The 19,404-nt window shown below is 40.2% G+C and overlaps 1 protein-coding gene across 1 annotated transcript in view; it reads left to right on the top strand.

The window, feature by feature from the left end:
* Positions 1-19,404, top strand: part of ULK4 (unc-51 like kinase 4) — a 406,569-nt gene that overhangs the window by 311,192 nt on the left and 75,973 nt on the right. Inside the window, exon 35 of the mRNA XM_033131526.1 lies at positions 3,899-4,084. Within this exon, the coding sequence (XP_032987417.1) occupies positions 3,899-4,084 (186 nt within the window). The remainder of the gene's footprint in view (positions 1-3,898; positions 4,085-19,404) is intronic.

Here is a 19,404-nt window from a genome sequence, read left to right on the forward strand (position 1 = left end):
TCAAGGCTGTGGGCAGAGGTGTTTCCTTGGGTGCTGTCCTCTGGAATTGCTACCATTCATCAGCCTAAGGATAGTTTCTGCTGCCTCTTCAGCTGATTTGGGCAGGAGTGATATGTTAAAATGAAGGGGAACAAGAATTGATAGCCTAATGTGAATTCTTGTTAAGGATCTCCTAACAATACAGAGTGAGTCCTTTCTCAAGGTGCTTTTAGACAGTTTACATAAAACGGGAAGAAAACATTATATTATTAAGTGGTTATTTTTTCTTTCTTTCTTGGTTAATATATTCTCTTCTCTGACAGTAACTATGCCCATATAATTTTTGACAAAACACTGTACCAGGCAATATTTTAAAAATAGAATATAAAATGAGAAGGATTTTGAAATGCATTGTATTGTGTAGATTGAATAAAGGGAAGTAAACAGTACAAATGTGATTTTAAATTGTTTGAAGACAGTTTTTAAAATTCAAGTGTAAGTTTACTTTGAGATATTTCAAGTTGTATGTATATATATGTATGTGTTTATTATCTCATCTCTCCCATAAAGTATTGGAGTTGGCTAATAATGTTTGCAGTAAAATTAGGGTTGGCAGATAAAATACAAGATGCCAAATGAACATACTTATGCTAAAAAAGATTTATTGTTTATCTGAAATTCAAACTTAATTGGGTGCTAGTTTATTTTTTACAGTCCAGCAATCCTAAATAAAGTCGAAAACATGAATAAAACAATGAAGATAGGATGAAGTTCCCATACAAATTTGAAGTCTAGTGTAACTTTTAAAGTCAGGCCATGGTTTTGGCCTCGAGAATCCTGGTTGCTGGACAAAAATGGAAATATAATCATTTATAAGATGTACATCACCCAGAAAGTGGGGCATGTGGAGGGGAGATATTTCCTTGGAGCAAGAACGTTTTCTAGTTTTGGGGTCAGAAAGAACACTTCTTTATGGCTCTCCTTTAAAAGGACATTTTGCGATAGAGACGGAGTAATAATATCCACCTTTTATTGAACATTTTATGAATAAGACAGTGTCTTTCAAAGAGAAGTTTTGATGAGATCCATTTTACCTTTTTTTCCCCCATTTGTAAATTATACTTTTTCAGTCATGTCTAAGAAATCTTTCCTTCAACCAAGGTCAAAAAGATTTTTGCCTGTTTTCTCTTAGAAGTTTTATAGTTTCAGGTTTTATTATTTAGATCTATCAGTCCTTTTTCTTTTAAAGAACGAATGAATTTCAGAAATTCCTGAAGACTTGGGTTTTTTCATTGAGTGTGGATGTTCTGTGGTAATTCTGAGCCACCTTAGAGTTGACCTGTGTTTTCTACCATTATGAGTTCATTTTGGTCCATGGTGAAAGGTAGGGATTGACGTTTATGTTTTTGCCTATTGTTTGAGCACTGTTGCTTGAAAATGTATTCTCAACTGCATTGCCATTGCACCTTTGTCCAAAAGCAGTTGACTGTACTTTTGCAGGTCTATTTCTAGGTTCTCTATTCTATTCATTAATTTATGTGTCTAACTTTATGCCAATAGCATACTGTTTTGATTACTTGAGCTTGATAGTAAGTCTTGAAATCGGGTAATGTTAGTCTTTCAACTGTTTTCTCTTGCAAATTTGTTTTGGCTATCCTGTGTCCTTTTTATTTCCATATGAAACATAGAATCAGCTTGTCAGTTTCTACCAAAAGAAACCCCCAAAGCATAAACCTACTGGGATTTTGATGACGATTGCATTTTTGATGACTCTGTAGATTAATTTGGGGAGAACTGGCATTTTCACAAAATCGAGTCTTCTGACTCATAAACAAGGGAAATCCCTCCATTTCTTTGGGTCCTCTTCAAATTCTCTCAGCAGTAGTTTGTATTTTTCAGTGCACAGGTCTTTCATCTTTTGTCAGATTTATCCCTCAGTATTTCAATTTTTTGTACGTGGTATTTATTTTAATTTCAATTTCGGATTGTTACTTACATTTAAAAATGCAGTTGATTCTGTACGTTGCTCTTGAATCCTGTAACTTTGTGAAACTCATTTATGGGCTCTAGTAGTTTATAAATTCCATTGGATTTTCTACACAGAGGATCATGTTTTCTATAAATAAGCAGTTATGTCTTCCTTTTCAATATGGATGTCCTTTCTGGGGGACTGATTTGCACTGGCTGGAACTTCCCTTTCGATGTTGAATAAGCCGAATAGAGAAGACATCCCTGTCTGTCTTCCTGAGCTCAGGGTGAGGCATTCAGTCTCTGACATGCCTTTTATCAGGGTGAGGAAGTTTCTTTCTACTCCTAGTTTGCTGAGTTTTTGTTGGAAATATGTGTTGAATATTGTTAAATATTTTTTCCATTGAGATGATCATGTGATTTTTCTTGCTTAGTTATTATTATGGTTCTACGGGTTGACTGCATTCCTCAATAAAGATACATTGCAGTTCTAACCCCCAGTACCTCCGAACATGTGACCTTATTTGGAAATAGGAGCTGGAAGAGGCAGGAATGGTTTACCCCCTGTTCCTCTGGAAGGAACATGGCTCTGCCAGTACTTTGATTTCAGACTTCTGGCCTCCAGATCTGTGAGAGAATCAATTTTTGTTCTTTATGACATCCAATTTGTGGTAGTTTGTTATGGCAGCCCTAAGAAACTAGTATTGGGAGTAAAAGAGAACTTTAATCATTGTTATTGGAAACATAAAACAAATGTTCAAGTAACTTGTAGGAAGGTTAAAACAGAAAGGGAGAGTGAATCAGAAGAACAAGAAACAGGAAACAAACCGAAGACAAATAATAAAATTGCATGTTAGACTTAAACCCTAGCATCTTAGTATTTACCTTAAATGTAAATGGTCTAAATGCACCAGTTAAAAAACAGAGATGGCTAGAGTGGATAACAAAACATGAGGAAGAATCAGATTTTGCTATAAAAGGGATCTTTAGGATGGAACTGTTCTGTATCTTGAGATGTGGTGGGTGTCACCAAATCTACTCATGCGATAAACACACACACACGCGCGCGCGCGCACACACACACACACACACACACACACATCTGAATACACAGCGGTCTCTGACAATTAAGTTCGCGAACTTGGTACAATGATGTTGCTAACCTTTTCTGATATCAGAGGGATTAGTCATTATGAATTTTACCAACTGGACAAACAGTTAACCAAGTTTACTATTTGGAAGTGCTGAAAAGGCTGTGTGAAAAAGTTAGACGACCTAAACTTTTTGCCAACAATTCATGGCTCTTGCATCACGATAATGCACCAGCTCATATGGCACTGTCTGTGAGGGAGTAAGCAAATAGCTGTGTTGGAACACCCTCCCTACTCACCTGATCTGGCCCCCAGTGACTTCGTTCTTTATCTGAAGATAAAAGAAATAGTGAAAGGAAGACATTCTGATGACATTCAGGACATCAAGGGTAATACGATGACAGCTCTGATGGCCATTCCAAAGAAAAAAAAATGTTCCAAAATTGCTTTGAAGGGTGGACTAGACACTGGTGTCGGTGCATAGCTTCTCAAGGGGAGTACTTCAAAGATGACCCTAGTGATAGTCAGCAATGAGGTATGCAGCACTTTTTCTAGGAGGAGTTCGCAAACTTCATTGTAGGATCTTACATGCATATAAAACATACGTATGTTGGTCTCTGCTTGTTACAGGACATTCTCTGCTATAGATTAAAGGACTGCAGGACTTCTGATTCTGTGATATTAGCTTTCTGGAGTCACTGTGTGCATTCTTAAAGAGATCCACTCAAAAAAGCTATTCAGTTAGTGAAGCTTTGTACTCAGACTATTTTCTCCATCAAGCCAAATTTTACTGTAGTTCTTGAGGAATGCCAGCGCCGTCTTTGATGGAGCTTAAGTAAGTCCTATTTGTTCATTTTCAGCTTCCTCACGAGGATCCTGAAATTTTTGAAGTTTCGTCTAAGTGTCTGTCTATACTGGTTCAACTCTATGGAGGAGAAAACCCAGACAGCCTGTCTCCTGAAAATGCAGAGACCTTTGCTGATTTACTGACATCCAAGGAGGATCCCAAGGAGCAGAAGCTTCTGTTGAGGATTCTCAGGAGAATGGTGAGTCCACACAGAAATGGGGCCCGGGGTGGGTGGCTTCCAGGGCGGACGACACACAGCGAGGGAGCGGTCATTATCTTCGACTGTGTTTCAGTAAAAGAACTCCGTTCCCTTTTCCCATAGTCACCTATTGTTAATGTGTATCAGATTCTGTCTATCGTGTCTCTTCTGAACTACTGGAGAGTTAGAGAACATTGTACCTTCTCACCCCTTAATACATTAAGTGTGTATTTCTAAACAAAATCGCTATTCTCATACTTAACTGCTCTGATCAAAATCAGGAAATTTATCATTGATACAGTTCATTTACTACCCTGCCATCCATATTCCAGTTCTGTCAACTTCCCAGTAATGTCCTTTATAGTTTTTTGTGTTTTTTTTTCTGGCATTGGATCCAGTACAGGATAATGTATGTTAGTAGACATGTGTCTTTAATCTGGAAGAATCCTGCAACCTTTCTTTGTCTTTGATCACCTTTTTGGAAAATACGGACTGGGTATTTTGTAGAATCACCCTCAATTTGCATCTGTCTGATGTTGTCTGGCATTTAGACGCAGGATAACTCCCGAGGGGATGTTGTGTTTTTCTCAGTCCATCACATCCAGAGGCTCATGATGTCTATTTGCCCCTTTCCTGGTGATGTTGATTTTGATCACTTCATCAAATCAAGGTGTAGTTATTATTTTTAAACTTGGAATAGTTGCATAATGGAGATTTTTCTAACTCCCAACATTTCCAACTCCCAGTATTTGACTATAAGGAACAATTTTCCCTTTTTTCCTATTTATTTTATTTTCATAAAAATATGTATCGCTGATGTTGATTTGAAGGCACTTTTAATGACGAACTTATTTTCTTTCTACAATTCATCTCATTCTGCTGGTTGTGAAGGCCATTATTTGCATAGCTGTTGTGGAAGTTAAGGAAGGAGCGAGGGTCCCGTTAGTCTGGGTCATGTTCTGGTTTGCCAGTCTGTTCGCTTCTACACACAGTTATCTTGAGGAGTCCTTTGGCAAGTGGAGGTGCTGGATGCGCCAGACGGTTATATTCAAGGTAACTTTTATGCCAGTTTGATCAACAGACAGCAGTGTATGACCCAGCTAAATCCACATGGCAGTTTATGGAACTGGAATAGAAGTAAGATCCAGAAGTTTATCCTCCTCTCTCCTGTATTATGCTTTTGTACAGCCAGGCCTCCCCGACCCCCAGTAAGACTTACTGTCTCAGCAGAGGCTTTACTTGCGTGACAGGATGATAACATGGTCCAGGCGAGTCTCCTAAAATGCAGGATAAATACTTCTGGGCGTCGTAGGTCTTGGAGACGGTGCTCCAACCTAGTGCTAGATCACACTGAACTGAGGGGAGTAAGGCAGGTATTTCCTTTTCAATGTTGTCTTTCTGATGATTTAAAACGAAAGTCTCAGTTTGGTACTACTGTGTCTTGAAAACCTCGACAATCCTTTAGACTCTCCCTTTTTAACAGAGGGTAGACCTTTCAGAAGCTCGGCTTTTATAATAGAGATAAGATACTTCTTAAAAATCTAATTTTATTCAAATAAAAAAGGTGCGTCAATGTGAAGACAAGTACTAGATAATATAATAATACAAGTGATATGTAGATATGGCATAATTGTGAATCTGGTAGAGAATGACAGAAGCTGGGGAAATATTGATCTAATATCTGATATGATTAATTTTGTGGAGATCCACCATCTCTTCTTTGAACCTCTTGGGACCAGAGTTGTTTTGGAATTCATAATTTTCAGATCTTTTTGTCATGGTGCTTATACTATGTATATATAATGACTCCCACAGAGATAGAGACCCTGCAGCAATGCCATCATCAAGTATGGTAGTGTTTCTGTAGCAAAATTCATGAATATTCACATTGCATGAGTAAATAAAGACTGTGCATGGCCCCATGTGAGTTCAGGTCAGGTTTTGCCACCACATATATTTTTGAATCAAACTTACGGAAAAAAAATGTTTTGATTTTTCAGAGCTTTTCATAATTGCAGATAAGAGATTATAGATCTGTCTTTGGAAATAAATTACATCATTTTCTAAAACACTGATCAAATTAATCATGCAGAAAACAAGTTAGACTCTAATTTGGTCAAAGTACCCAGACTACAGCATCTTTTAGTTTATTTTACTGCTTGCAATAATTTCCTTATAGTTTTGACCTGCCGCATACAGGGCCAAGTAGGTTTTGTTCATGGAAGAAAAATTGAATCTAAGAAACTTTTACCTGTTTATGTGAAAAGAGAAGTAGTTTCTGGTGCTACTCATCCTTTAATTGTAGTAAAATATACATAAAATTTACCATTTTAACCATTTTTAATTGTACAGTTCAGTGGTGTTAAGTAGATTCCCATTGCTGGCAACCATCACCACCATCCATTCACAGAACTTTTTTGTCGTCCCAAACTCTACCCATTAAACGACAACGGCCCCACCCCCACACCCAGCCTCTGGTAACCATTCTAATTTCTACCTCTGTGAATTTGACTACTCTAGGTAGTTCCTATAAGTGGAATCATAGGATGTGTGTTCTTTTGTGTCTGGCTTATTTCACTTAACATAATATCTAAAAGTTTCATTCATGTTATAGCATGTATCAGAATTCCATTATTTTTTAAGGCTGAATAACAGTCCGTTGTGTATATATACCACATTTTGTTCATTTGTTGATGGATATTGGGTTGTTTCCTCCTTTTCTGCCCAATTTAGTTTTTCTCTTATCTTTTCATCATTATCAGGATCAACTTGGCTTTTTCTTGTATTCAATGGGCTATAATCTACTGCTGCCTCCTGTTTGGTTGGTGGGAACCCTCCCTGGATGCCTGCTGTGTCTTTGGACATGCCCCTCGTCATTTTATTTTTGAGCATTTTCCATCTTAACATGATAGTCCAGGCTCATCTTAGACCTTTTCTCAGCACCAGCCCTGGAATCAGCCATTCCTCCAAGGAACCATGGAAACTTTTTGGGGCAGTATTTAGAAAGCAAGATACGGAAATGTTCTGGGTTGAAATTACAATGACTGTTTCCTGAAGAAAAACAGACTGGACAGTCCCAAGAGTCAAATACACTGTTTTCTGCTAAGATACCCACGTATCTTCCATGAGACAGCACTCTAACCCCTTGATGTCTCTAATTTAGCCATTCAGGAATGCCCATAATATTCTCAGGCCAGCCGTCTGTGATAAATGCTTTAAAATCTTCTAAAAGCTGTCTAAATTACCCTGGGTCTGTCACTGTTGGGTTGAAGTTGTGCGAAACACACAATCAGGGATTCCAGGGCCCAATCAGCTCAGCGCAGGCCTTGAACTTGCCAATCCTGAAGTTCAGTCCTACTTAAACTTAGTACTGAGTTTAGTACGTTTGGAGAGAAACAACAGCGAATCTCTCACAGGGTTGTCTGATGCCAGCACCCACTCCAGGATTGATACAGTCTTTCTTTCTATTCGTCCCACTGTTCCCTGTCCCTACCTGTGTGGCGGCCGTTGTTTTGTAACTGTTGGCTTACTTTCTTTTCTCACCTTCATGTTGCCCTTGTTCAGGGAGTGATGTGGTCTTGTTCATCATTCTGTCTTTAGCATATTACAGTGTCTGGCCCATAAAAGGTGGTCAATAGCTATCATTTGTATGCTATGCTAGTCCCTGTGTTAAGAACTTTGGGTGCATTATCTCATTTAATCTTCACAGCAACCTTAGAGGTCAGCTCCAGTGATTATTCCCATTTTATAGGTTAAAAACTAAGTCTCAAAGAGCTTTAACTAATATTTCCAAGGCCACCAACTAGGAAACCGCAGAGCTGGAATCAGCCCAAGTTGAACTGTCCTCGCTCATGCTCTTTCCAAGTAGCTGGCTGCCTTGCTGCTGCTTTGCCCAGGACCAAATTTTGATCTAGAAGGTACCTGAGCAGTTCATTCTTTCTTTCATGGAAAAATAAATAGTAGAGTTATTCCTATGTGCAAGCTCTGTATTGGGGTCACTAAGACAGTCAGACAGGATCGTCCTGATCTCCACACTCAAGGATCTGTAACCACAGAGATAAAGAAACAGCCAGTTTGATTACAAAGCAGGGTGCACTGAGTGCTGCAGTGGAGAGCAGCACAGGAACAGTTCCCTCTGGAGAGGAAGTCGGCAAGGACATGTTTGAGCTGAGTGTGGAAGGATGTGTTGGTCGGTCGTTCATGCGTGGGGCCGGGAGGAAGCACACCCGTGTAAAGGCCCTCATCCATGGGGCTAGGTGGGGAGACAGAAGAAATGGGCCAGGGAAGGCCAGAAGGTTCCACACCTGGGTCTTCATACCATGAGGAGTTTGGACCCTATTGTTGGGGTTGGAAAATTCTGGTTTGTGAAACAAAAGGGCAGTGGCAGCATCTCAGTTGAATTCCAGTTATTTTTAGTGAAATGAAGCTTTATCGTGGTAACTGTTATGTAAGAGGTGTTTAATGAGTAGCCACTGAGCTAAGTAAGAAATGTTTGTAAAATCTCTGCTTTTGTTATTGGCAATTGTTCGTGTCTTGTTCTTTGGTGTATATTGTGTGGTCATTTTAGTGCTTTACAGACGCGTGGGTCAGACTGAGAGGGACCTTAAAAGGCAGTAAGTCTCCATGCTTCAGTCTCCTGCCAAGTTTCTGAGGAGTGGATGAGCTTGCATAGGCAGAGCCCAGAGGACAGGACTTGGAGAGAGAACAGAAATGTGAGCAAAGCTTTCCTGCGACTTTCGGGAGGCTGGCCTCTTAGGTTGCCTGCCTGGCCTGGAGGAACCAACTTTGACAGAAAAGCAGGGACCGTTCGAGATCTATTACCTGGTGTCAGTAATTGGATGAATAAGGCCTGATCAGTGCATCTTCCCGACAATAAGAAGTGAAGGAGGGAAAGACAAGCTCCTTGAGGACTTACCTTACAGGACGTTCATTAAGTGCACACTCTCCAGAAGCTCTTCTAAAACAGAAGAGGCTGCTACTCCTGGGGGTGGGGGGGGCATCTCTTTTTAAGCCCTGAGAGAGAAGCTTCCGCCTTTCCCAAAAGCCAAGTGATCTGGGTGGTTTCAGAGAGGGTGACCCTGAATTACACTTGGCCACAAAATTTACAAGGCATGTCAGTGACTGATAAACCGTGGTTATTAGCGACCCGACCCGTCTTGGGGAATGATGTGGCAGATCCCTCCCTATGAGTCACACAAAAGGCCCTGGATTCTTGAAATACCTGGTTAAAGTCCCAATCTTGTGACAGTTTCTAAAACCACAATTTTCACTAACAGATGAGAGAAATAGGATGTTTAATTTGTGCTAATAGAGCTGGGATATGTTTTACCCCTCGGGTGTTCTTCCTTATTTAGTCTGTATTTAGAGCGTCCAGAGAATGTTGGGGAAACCTAAGAATCTAATTATCCATTGTAATTTACTAGGAAGTTGGGAGGTGTTATCGTTCGGCTTTGTGCTCCAGCTTTAACAACGTGATGCAGGTGCTCCCGAGTTTACCTATCCCTTCAACTCGGTATTAATGGGAGTTTTCCCAGAGTGATGATTGTAGATTAGTTACTTGCCTTCTAATTAAAGCCAGCTTACTCTGACACTCAAGATATTGACTGCACAGAAACCACCACAGACTTGTTCTGCAAAACTGGCTTAAGCATACGTGATTGACTACTCTGAAAGCAGAGAGGCCATTCGTGGGACGGTGATTGTAACATGCTTCCTGCCGTGGCTAACGCCTGACGCCCGCCCGCCCGCCCATCTGCCTGGTACAGCCGAGGTGGCAGGGGTGCGACTTGGGATCTCTCACTGAAGACGACGATTATCATACATATCTAGCCCTTGGAGACTCTTTACTCTGTGACTTTCAGAAAGTCTTGCTGTGCCCACCACCATTTTCCTTTTAAATTCTCTTGTAAGGTCCCCTGGTTCTTTTCATGCGACCAGAGATGTTTTGTTGCTGAAACTCAGTGTAACAGCCTTTCCTCATGTGCGGAGTCTTTAAAGCTTTGGAGAAACCAAAGTTAGCTAGGAATTTTTTCTGTTCTAGAACCAGGATGAGTTTAAATTTAGAATCAGAAGGGACTCTTTCTGTTAGAAAAGTAGAGAAATATTCTTTGAGGTATAACAGATAGGCAAAATGATACTTCCTAGCTTTTTTTTTTTTTTTTTCGTGTGATAAGACGTTTTCGTCTTAATTTATTTTCTTAAAGGGAAAAACAAAGGTGGAGGTGGCGGGGAGATTGGTGTGAAACCGGTGACATTTAAAAAAGAAACACTGTGGACCCAAATGAGTAAAAAGTAAATGTATTTAATTTTTGTGAAATATGGTACCTTAGAAGGGTAACTGAAATTCTGAGAGGGTGCTCCTGAGTTTCCAGTGGGGGCTGTTCCCTTGAATCCGTCCACCCCTATTTGTTGTTACCCTGGATAAGTGTTCTCTGCCAGTGATCGCCATAGGACCACCAGTTGATTGGGAACTCTTTGAATGATTTACTTGTATCTTTCTAACAAAGAAAAGACACATCTTGCTTAGAATTTTTACTTAATTCCCAGAGGGAATGTTCCTGGGATTTTGAGCATGACAGAATCAGGAAGCAAGTGGCCAGTGGAATCGAGTCATTTATAGCCAGTCACCCTCAGGACTTAGACTTCTGTATTTCCGGGAAGGAAACTTGAGGAGCCTGAGGAAGAATGTGGAGCTTTGCCATAGGTTTCCTAAGGATGTGCAAGTAACAGAGAAAGCTCCCTAAGCATCCCCTTTGAACGAGTCTCATCTGCCCGCGTTTCCTCCGTGCTCCCCTCCCCACCTGGAAGCTCCTCGGGAGTAGGCTGGGCATCTTCCCGTCCTCTCTCTCAGTCTGATGTTTGCGGCCCACTGGCAGCACCATTTTCCTTCTGCTTTGACGTCTTTTCTCAAGAGTCAGCTCCCCTGCCCCCTTCCTGAAATCTCCTGCCAAATAAGATTCATTCCCTACCTTCTCTAACCAGCCTTCTTCTCTTTCGAGGTCCCATTGCCACGGATGACACTTTACCTACCTTTTTATTACAAAAAGTTTCAAAACCCCAGAAAAGTTGAGGGAATAGTATAGTGAACACCTGAGTCATCAGGAAATATCCGAATTAGCATTTTACCACATTTTTTTCAGTTGTCCATGTGCACTTTATTCACACAAATGTGGTCACCTCAATATTTTCCATTCTTAGGTGTGTGTTTTAAATCATGTCCAAGTAAAGGCATCAAGTAGTAACTTGTCCCCTAACTACAGTAACATTGTCACACTCAAGAAAATCACAATTTCATGCTGTCATTAATATCCAGTTCATAGTTAATTTTCCTAGTTGTCAAAAATGACTTTTATGGCTTTTTTAAAAGCCACATTTTAATCAAGCCTTGCTTACTGAATTTCACTGTTGTTTTCTCAGTCTCTTTTAATCCAGAAGAGTCTTGCTGCTCCCCTCCCACCCTTGAAATTGAGTGTTTCAAGAGCCGGAGGCAGTTGTCTGGGAGCACGTCTACCATTCTGGGATTGTATGAATGTTTCCTCGTGACGCTTTTGGTCACACTGTCTCACTGCAATGGCTCCTCACAGTGTCCCATTAGGAAGCATATGCCAGGCTTCCCCAGTTCAGAGACGCTGACTTTTATTGCTTGGTGAAGGGGGTGTGTGTCCCTTCTCTCCAGCGTGCAGACACGTGCTTCCCTTTGCAGTTACTAAGTAATGCTTGTGCAGGTACGTTACCATCGTGTGAATGTCTGTGTTCCCCACAGCTTTTTAATGCAAACGGTAAAAACTATCAAAATGGGGTAATATTCATGCAGCAAAAGAAATAGTTAATTCTTAAGTGTGGGAAGGACCCGTCTCCTATCCTTGGTAACAGATATAATGTCCCCCAAACAGAGAGGAGACCTGCCAGGAATATTGCTTTCTTGTGTAATATTAACTTGTTGAGAATCTACCCAATGTCAGTGGTAAGTAAAAAGCTAACATCCACTGGAATTTTTTGTTGTTGTTGTTCTCCAGCCTCCTCGCAACCAAGGGAGAGTGGGGGAGAAGCTGCTGGGAGGGATCATTTATTTATTGAAACCTCGAATATTCCCATTTATAGGGACTCAGTATCTTGTTTAAATCATAGTGATTAGGAGTCATTGTGGAGTTACCCTGATTCTAGAGGTCATTCTGACAATCCTGAACCCCACTGTGTAGCTGTTGCTGTGAAGAATGCTCTAGAATCTCTTGGTGTAATACAGGATTTCTTTAGTGACATGCTTTTAACAAAACCATCCTCCAAATAATGAGCTTTCAAAGTGGGTTAATAATTAGGAAGGATTTGTTTGAAACACGCTTCCTCATGGACGTGGGCAGCGAAGAACATTGTTCTAGGGGTCCTTTCCTGATGAACATCTGCATTAAATGTTTCTAATTCTTGTTTTCAAAATAATATTTTAAATAGAATTTCCCTTTATAGAAATGATGTTAATTTTAATAAATGAATTCTACCCACTGAAAGAAACAATAGTAATGTCTACATAAATTATATCAATAGGAACATCTTTCCTCAAAAGGATTGTTTTCAAGTAGGTGTACTGTATAGAACAAAAAACTACAATGGGTTTTGCGTTTTTAGCTCTAAAATAATCATAGAAAAAGCTAAAGATAAAAAAAAAATTTTTTCCAGTTGATATTTTAAATATCTGAGACAATATTTTAAATTCCAGTGGTTTGATAAGTTGAATTTAAAAGTCTATTATGACCTCTTGTTGTTTTTTGTAAGGTAGTGTTTCGAAACTGGTCAAAAGAGATACTTGACCATGTTTCCCTTTCGTTCCAGAATAAGTGATACTGGAAATCTCACCACTTAATGTAAAAATTGTGGTAATTAATGACAAAATGTTTGGTTGGGACTTAATCTAAAAAAATAACCCCACTGAATTGTATTCAAATAAATTGCCTTTTGTCTTTTAAGAACATTATAAAGACATTCTTATGATGATTACTTAGCCTTTTGTAACAGCACGCAGGAAAAGTCTTCACTAAGTGTGACTACTTACTCAAGTAGTTACTAAGCCCCTACTCTGTGACAGACAGGACAGACAGTGTTCTAAGTGCTGGGGTTATAAGTGAACAAAACAGACAAAAATCTCTGCTCCACTGGAGTTTGCTGGGGAGAGTGAGATGATAACCTCATTTATTAAATAAACTGTGTTATAGTTTAAATAGTAAAAGCTCTAAGGAGAAAAATGTAGAAGGAAAGAAAGATAGTAAGTGGAGTGGGACATTTGCCACTTTAGAAAATGTGGCCAAGGAAGGTCTCACTGAAATGACATCCGGGTAAAGACCTGAAGGAAATGGAGGAAGTAGCCCAAGCAGTACTTGGAGCAGGGCACACGAGGCAGGGGACAGCGATTGCAAAGTCTTCAAAACCGGTACATACCCAGCATGTGCTAGGAACCGCAAAGAAGCCAGCGTGTCCAGAGCAAATGAGCAAGGAGGAGACATGTCACGTGTGAGGGAGAGAAGTGGGAGGGATGTAGTAGAGGGAGGCAGGCATCAAGGCTGCCTTTATCTTGAGTGACAGGAGTGTTGGGGAGGGTTCCAAGCAGAGGGGTGAGATGCTCTGGTTGCTGCATTGAGAGGGTGAGGGATAAGAGAGGGCAGGAGGTTACGACAATCCCGGAGACTCCTGATCATGGTTTGGAGAGGTCATGTTTGGTGATCATGTGTGGTGATCAGAAGGTGGGATGCTTGAATTGGATTCTGAAGGGCTGCCAGTTACTGGGGAGTGTCTGAAGTGTGAAGGAGGACAGGTCATTGCAGGGAAGGTCGAAGAACTGAAAGGTGCTAGAAGGAGCCTCTCTGTGGATATGGATATTACCAGGCGCTGTGACAGAGTGGTGCTGAAACAAGGACAGTGAGCTGGGGACCGAGTGAGTGATCCACAGATAACTATGACAGGGAGGGGTGGCAGGTGGTATTCTCGGGTGACATTAGATTTAAAGATGGGGGAGAGGGGGTGGAGTTAGGGAGGAGGGATGGAGAATGGTCAGGAAGCAACAGTGAGAACCAGGGAGCCACCTTCAGGCCAAGTGGCTCAAGGGGTGTGAGAGACGCCTACAGGGGAAGAAGTACCATGAGGGAAAGCCCAGTTTCAGAAGAGAGCATGAAAGTGATGGGAACATTCTGGGAAGACAGTGACGATATGGGATTTTTGCTGGTGACTGTACAGAGGGCACAGTGGACAAAGTTCAAGAGGAGGGCTGAACACATGGCTCAAGGAAAGGCTGTAGAGTCTTATGGGGATGAGAGTCCAGGGGAAGAAGGAGACCTGGGAGACCTGGGCTTTGCTTAGTGACCACCGTTCACTAGGATAAAGTGCCTCCTGACATTGGTCCCAGCTGTTTTGGGCAGACAGAATGGGGGAGGCTATGAGTGACAGGCAGGGACTTGGCTGGAGACTTTAGAGCCTGGGACTTCTCCTGAGTCCAGGCAGGACAGCGGTGACCGCTGCCTATGAGAGTCAGCAGAGGACTGGTCTTATTCTCAGAGTGCAGTTCGTACTGGAACCGCGCTAAGGCCACCCAGCCCTTTCACTTTGTCACATGGGGTTCTACCTATGATTCTAGACTTTTTGTGTGTCGTTCGCATTATCAATATCATGTGATTGATCGTACATTGTAACAGCCTTCACATTGAACTTTCCCAGCACCATTGTAAAATGGGGTCTTTTTTGCAAATCTGTTGGAGCTTCATTCCTTTTTCATCGCTATTCAAATTAATATCCTTTTGAAGTGCCTGTCCTGTCTTCCCACTTGAAGACATTTTTCTCTTCTTCAGCTGGTGATCATCCAGTCTTATCTGTCTGTCCTTCGCTCATCAAAGGCTTTGGATATGATTCTTCCACCATCACCAGCAGTGATTTAATGAAATCCTGCATCTTCTGCAAGATTTGAATTGTCACTTTGCAATTGATTTGTATATCACAAATATGCCGACTAATAGGAAAACATCTTGCCTAGGCCTGGATAGGCTGCTTTTGTGTGTGAGTACACGAGGGTGAACCACCCATCAGTTTATCAGTGAACTTGCTCATGTCTCAAGGACGTGTGCTTCCCAAGTCAGGTAGAGTTCCTGGGGACTTGGGTATTGAAAATAAGTATTTGGGTAACAAGAACCCTCTTTAAGCCAAGCAAATCTGATGATCCCACATGCAGGTGTAGTTTCTCTTTAAGAATTTGCCTTTAAAATCAACCATCACATAAATGACCCTCCTGATTGATGTCATTCAGTAGACATTCACTTTGATTTTTAATATAGATTTGGAGGGATGATGAATCAGGCTGAGCGAACCCATGGTCTCCTTCCAGTATTTCTCCTTAGAACTTTACAAGCTGGAGGAAGAGGTTAGGTGACCTGCAAGTTCAGTACGGAGAGACCAGTGCTTATCAGCATCTCAGGGAGGTGAGCCAAACATCCTAAACCAGCATCCCAGTGATACACACAGGAGTGTTATGGAGAGCCGCCATAACTTTCTCTGTTTCGGGCATTAGCTTTTTCCAACATCGTTGCTAAAGGAAATATTTTGAAAGTGTCCTTCAGAATTATTTCCTGTGGCCTATGCTTTTCTATTTCCATTGAAAGCATACCATTATCATGACCCTCCTTGAAGCAAATAGTGATTGGGACTCGCATTTCAAATTATCCTTGCCTCCCTTTCTGATTTATACACAGAACACATTTATCTTTTCTTCAAAGTCCCAAAGTTCTACACAGTATCTTTTTTTCAAGATGTTAAATACTTTTATTTATTACAAACTAACAGTACTTGCTTTCTTTCTCAGAAACACCCCTAGAAATATTATAGATTTCATTAATTGGGCCTCTAAAATATTTGGTTTTAAGTACCACAAAAGTTTTGATGCCACTTGCTTTTTTTTTTTTATTCCTTCATCATTATGTCAAGAAATGAAGCCTTTTTATAAACTCCACATGGACCTTTTGTGTAATGGTTATGAGCAGGTTTTAATGAAATTTGAGAGTGTCTCTAGAGATCACAGATACTGGGGTCTTTACCATTGAGCGTTGCTTAGCAACCTGGAAGTCATTACATTTCCAGGCTCTGTAATAACATGATATACTTTTCTTTGCCAGTCCCTGATGAAAATGTAATGGAAATAATCCCTTTCTAAAGGTTGCACCCTATGAGGGGGCAGCAAAATAGATTTTTTTTCCCCTCACTTCATGGCCTGGGCAGGTTTTAATTCAGTGTACAACTATTGTTTTTCCAAACGTTGCCTGTGACAGAATGAAATATATTCTAAGATGATATTCTTAGAAGGAAGTCCTGCTGTTCTGAAATGGTTATAAATACGGTAGAAATTGTTAACGTACATCAGTGTCCCTTCACGATGTTGTAAAGATTAGATTTATTAGTTGACCACCAGTTAATGCAAGAATGTCTCCTTATTCCTAGTTAATTTATTCCATCCAGGTATTTGCAGGTATTGGACAGGTTTTAAGAGTGTAGTAAAACCATATGCTTTAGAGTAATAGGAGCACAGTTACTGTACATTAGTGAAAAGTTTGATTTATTGACTTATTTGGAAAAGGTATTTTCGTAATTTTTCTAAAGCAGTAATTTAGTACATGAAGTTCATAGCGACATTGTTCAGAATAGCCAAAGAAGTGGAAACAACACAAATGTCTATCACCTGATGAATGGATAAATAAAATGTGGACTATCCATGCGATGGAGTATTATTCACCCATAAAAGGAATGAAAAACTGATACATGTTACACCATGGATGAATTTTGAGAGTATTATTCTAAATGAAAAAAGTTAGACACAAAATGCAACATATGTACTATATGATCCCATTTGTATGAAATACTAAAATAGGCAAATCCATAGAGACAAAAATATTAGTGGTTGCCAGGAGCCAAGAGAAGAGGAAGTGAGAGTGACATCTAATGGACATGGAGTGTTCTGGGGACATGATGAAGATGTTCTAAAACCGATTGTGGTGATGGCTAGACAACCTTGTGGATATACTAAAAACCTGGAAATGTACGCTTTAAAATGGTGAATTTTATGGTATGAGAATTTGTTATAAAAACAATTATAGCATCAAAAAAACAATAACAGGAATATACAGTCATGGTAGAAAACTTGGGAAATACATAAGAGTAAAAGGAAGAAAATAATGTCATCCTTAAATTTATATAACCCATACATTACCATAGTTAATACACATAACATATATGTATGTATGTGTATACACATATGCACATGAACACATATACATACATTCACATATATTTCTAAACAAGTTGAGATTTTAAATCATGACGGTGAAAAGTTCATGTGTTTACCGTGACTGTCTCCCCACATTCCATTGAAATGATCAAAGTAAGTATAAAAATAAGTGAAAAATGCAGAATTGCACTGAAAGCAGGAAAAAATATCCTTAATTGATGCCTAACTTGGGAAATTTCCAGAAGATGCAAGTAGCTTAACAGAAAGAGTATTCAGAATTTAGGAGACCACAGACCCCACTGTAGGCAAAGACGCAGACATAGCGAGAAGCTCTGGAAGAATCTTAGGCTCAGGGTGCAGAGGCTCTGCACCCCCACCCACCCCCTTTGGAGCTGCTCACCACAGGACCTTCCCCAAGTGCCCTGGGTGGGCACAGAGTGGCTGAATTCCAGGCTGAGCTGCCCTGGCCCCCCACCAAAGTGGATGCTCAACCTGTTGTCCCTGTTCCTCCTCTGAATTTAGTCTTTATTTCTTCTTCATTTCTCACTAACTAACCCCAGGCCAAGGCTGCTCACAGCTCTCAGCAGCGTCCACTTAGCAGAAGATTCCCCAAGGAAATCAAAGTGACATCTTATACATTCCGGAGGTAGCTCATCAGGCTATCAGCACTCACTCACGTAGCTTTTCATTTATGAATATGAACAAAGAAGAATCGTGGGACATTTGCGGAAAGTCCATAGCCAAAGAGTGGCCACCAGTGAACCAGAAAAGCCAGTGGCCACAGGGAAACAAATAGAGGAAACGACTTTTTTTAAAAAAAAAATTCTAATTAGTATCCTCACAAAGACTTGAAAGATTATTACATCCATAAAGCAAAGCATGACTTTAAAATTTAAAACCTAATAGAGGGATTCAATAGCAAAATAAACTCTGACAACAGCCAAGTGAATTATTTATAAAACCAATTTGAAAACTTCTTCCTGAACACAGTGAGAGAAACGTTAAGAATCGTGACATACGGATCCAGGAAATCCAACAGCCCTTCATGGGAACAGAATATTAACACCACAGGTCTGGTGATCCAACCAAATGAAATACCCTCTTGGCACAGAGAAACGACACTCAGCTGTCGGATGTGGACGTTCCCCGCCCCACATCTTCTTCAGGAGAGCTGTTTGCTTATAGAGCAGATGCATAAGTGTGTATATATACTTATTTTATATCTATATGCAAATTGCTCTCCTGTGGAAGTATATAGACACACAATTTGTGTATACACACAATATGAGTGCATGTATATGTAGATATGTATATTCAGCCATATTTTCCAAAGATAGGTATTTGGGGCATTTTGTTTGTGGAATCTATTGAACTACATGCTTTCACATATTTATTTAGATTAAATAAATACAATTGTTTTGTACTGTTTAAAACAGAATATGTAGTATCACTCTTGGAAGTACGTATTTTCTAGGGGGTTACCATATATTTCCAATACTATAATATACAAATAAAAGACCATCCCACTCTCTTTCCCTCTTATTTAACCCCTCCTGCTGAACTAACAAGACCCACCATCAGCAAATTCGTTATTCCAAGGTTTATTGGGTTTCCACTGAAGTTAAGTCTTAAGAGGATTTCCAGAACGGAATTACACTCATAGAGAAGTCATAAAGCCATTTGGCTGGGATTCTTCTCTGGCCCTAAGGGCTCTCTGCTCTGGGGTGCGTTGAATACGCGCATGCTCTGGCCTTTTGCAGGGGTGCCATTTTTAGCCTGGTGCACAAGACTGTTCATCTTTTCTAGTTTAGAAGATTTAATGCGTGCAGCCTTTCAGATGTGTAACAAACACATCACCCTTTGTTGAGATAAACAGTGACTCTATGCAAATGAGTCAATGAGTCACTTTGTAATATGGAGTATTTGATTCAAACCGACTCGATCTATGTCTTTAATCAAGAAAGTCAGTTGTCCTAATTTTATTTTTAAAAAGTGTTTAGTTTATTTGATATAGCCTTATGAGATGACGTTCTTTATGTTGAGGTAGCTGAAGATTGGACTTTTACAAGTGCTC

This window comes from Rhinolophus ferrumequinum, chromosome 17 (genome assembly GCF_004115265.2).
Source record: "Rhinolophus ferrumequinum isolate MPI-CBG mRhiFer1 chromosome 17, mRhiFer1_v1.p, whole genome shotgun sequence".
Classification (NCBI taxonomy): domain Eukaryota; kingdom Metazoa; phylum Chordata; class Mammalia; order Chiroptera; family Rhinolophidae; genus Rhinolophus; species Rhinolophus ferrumequinum.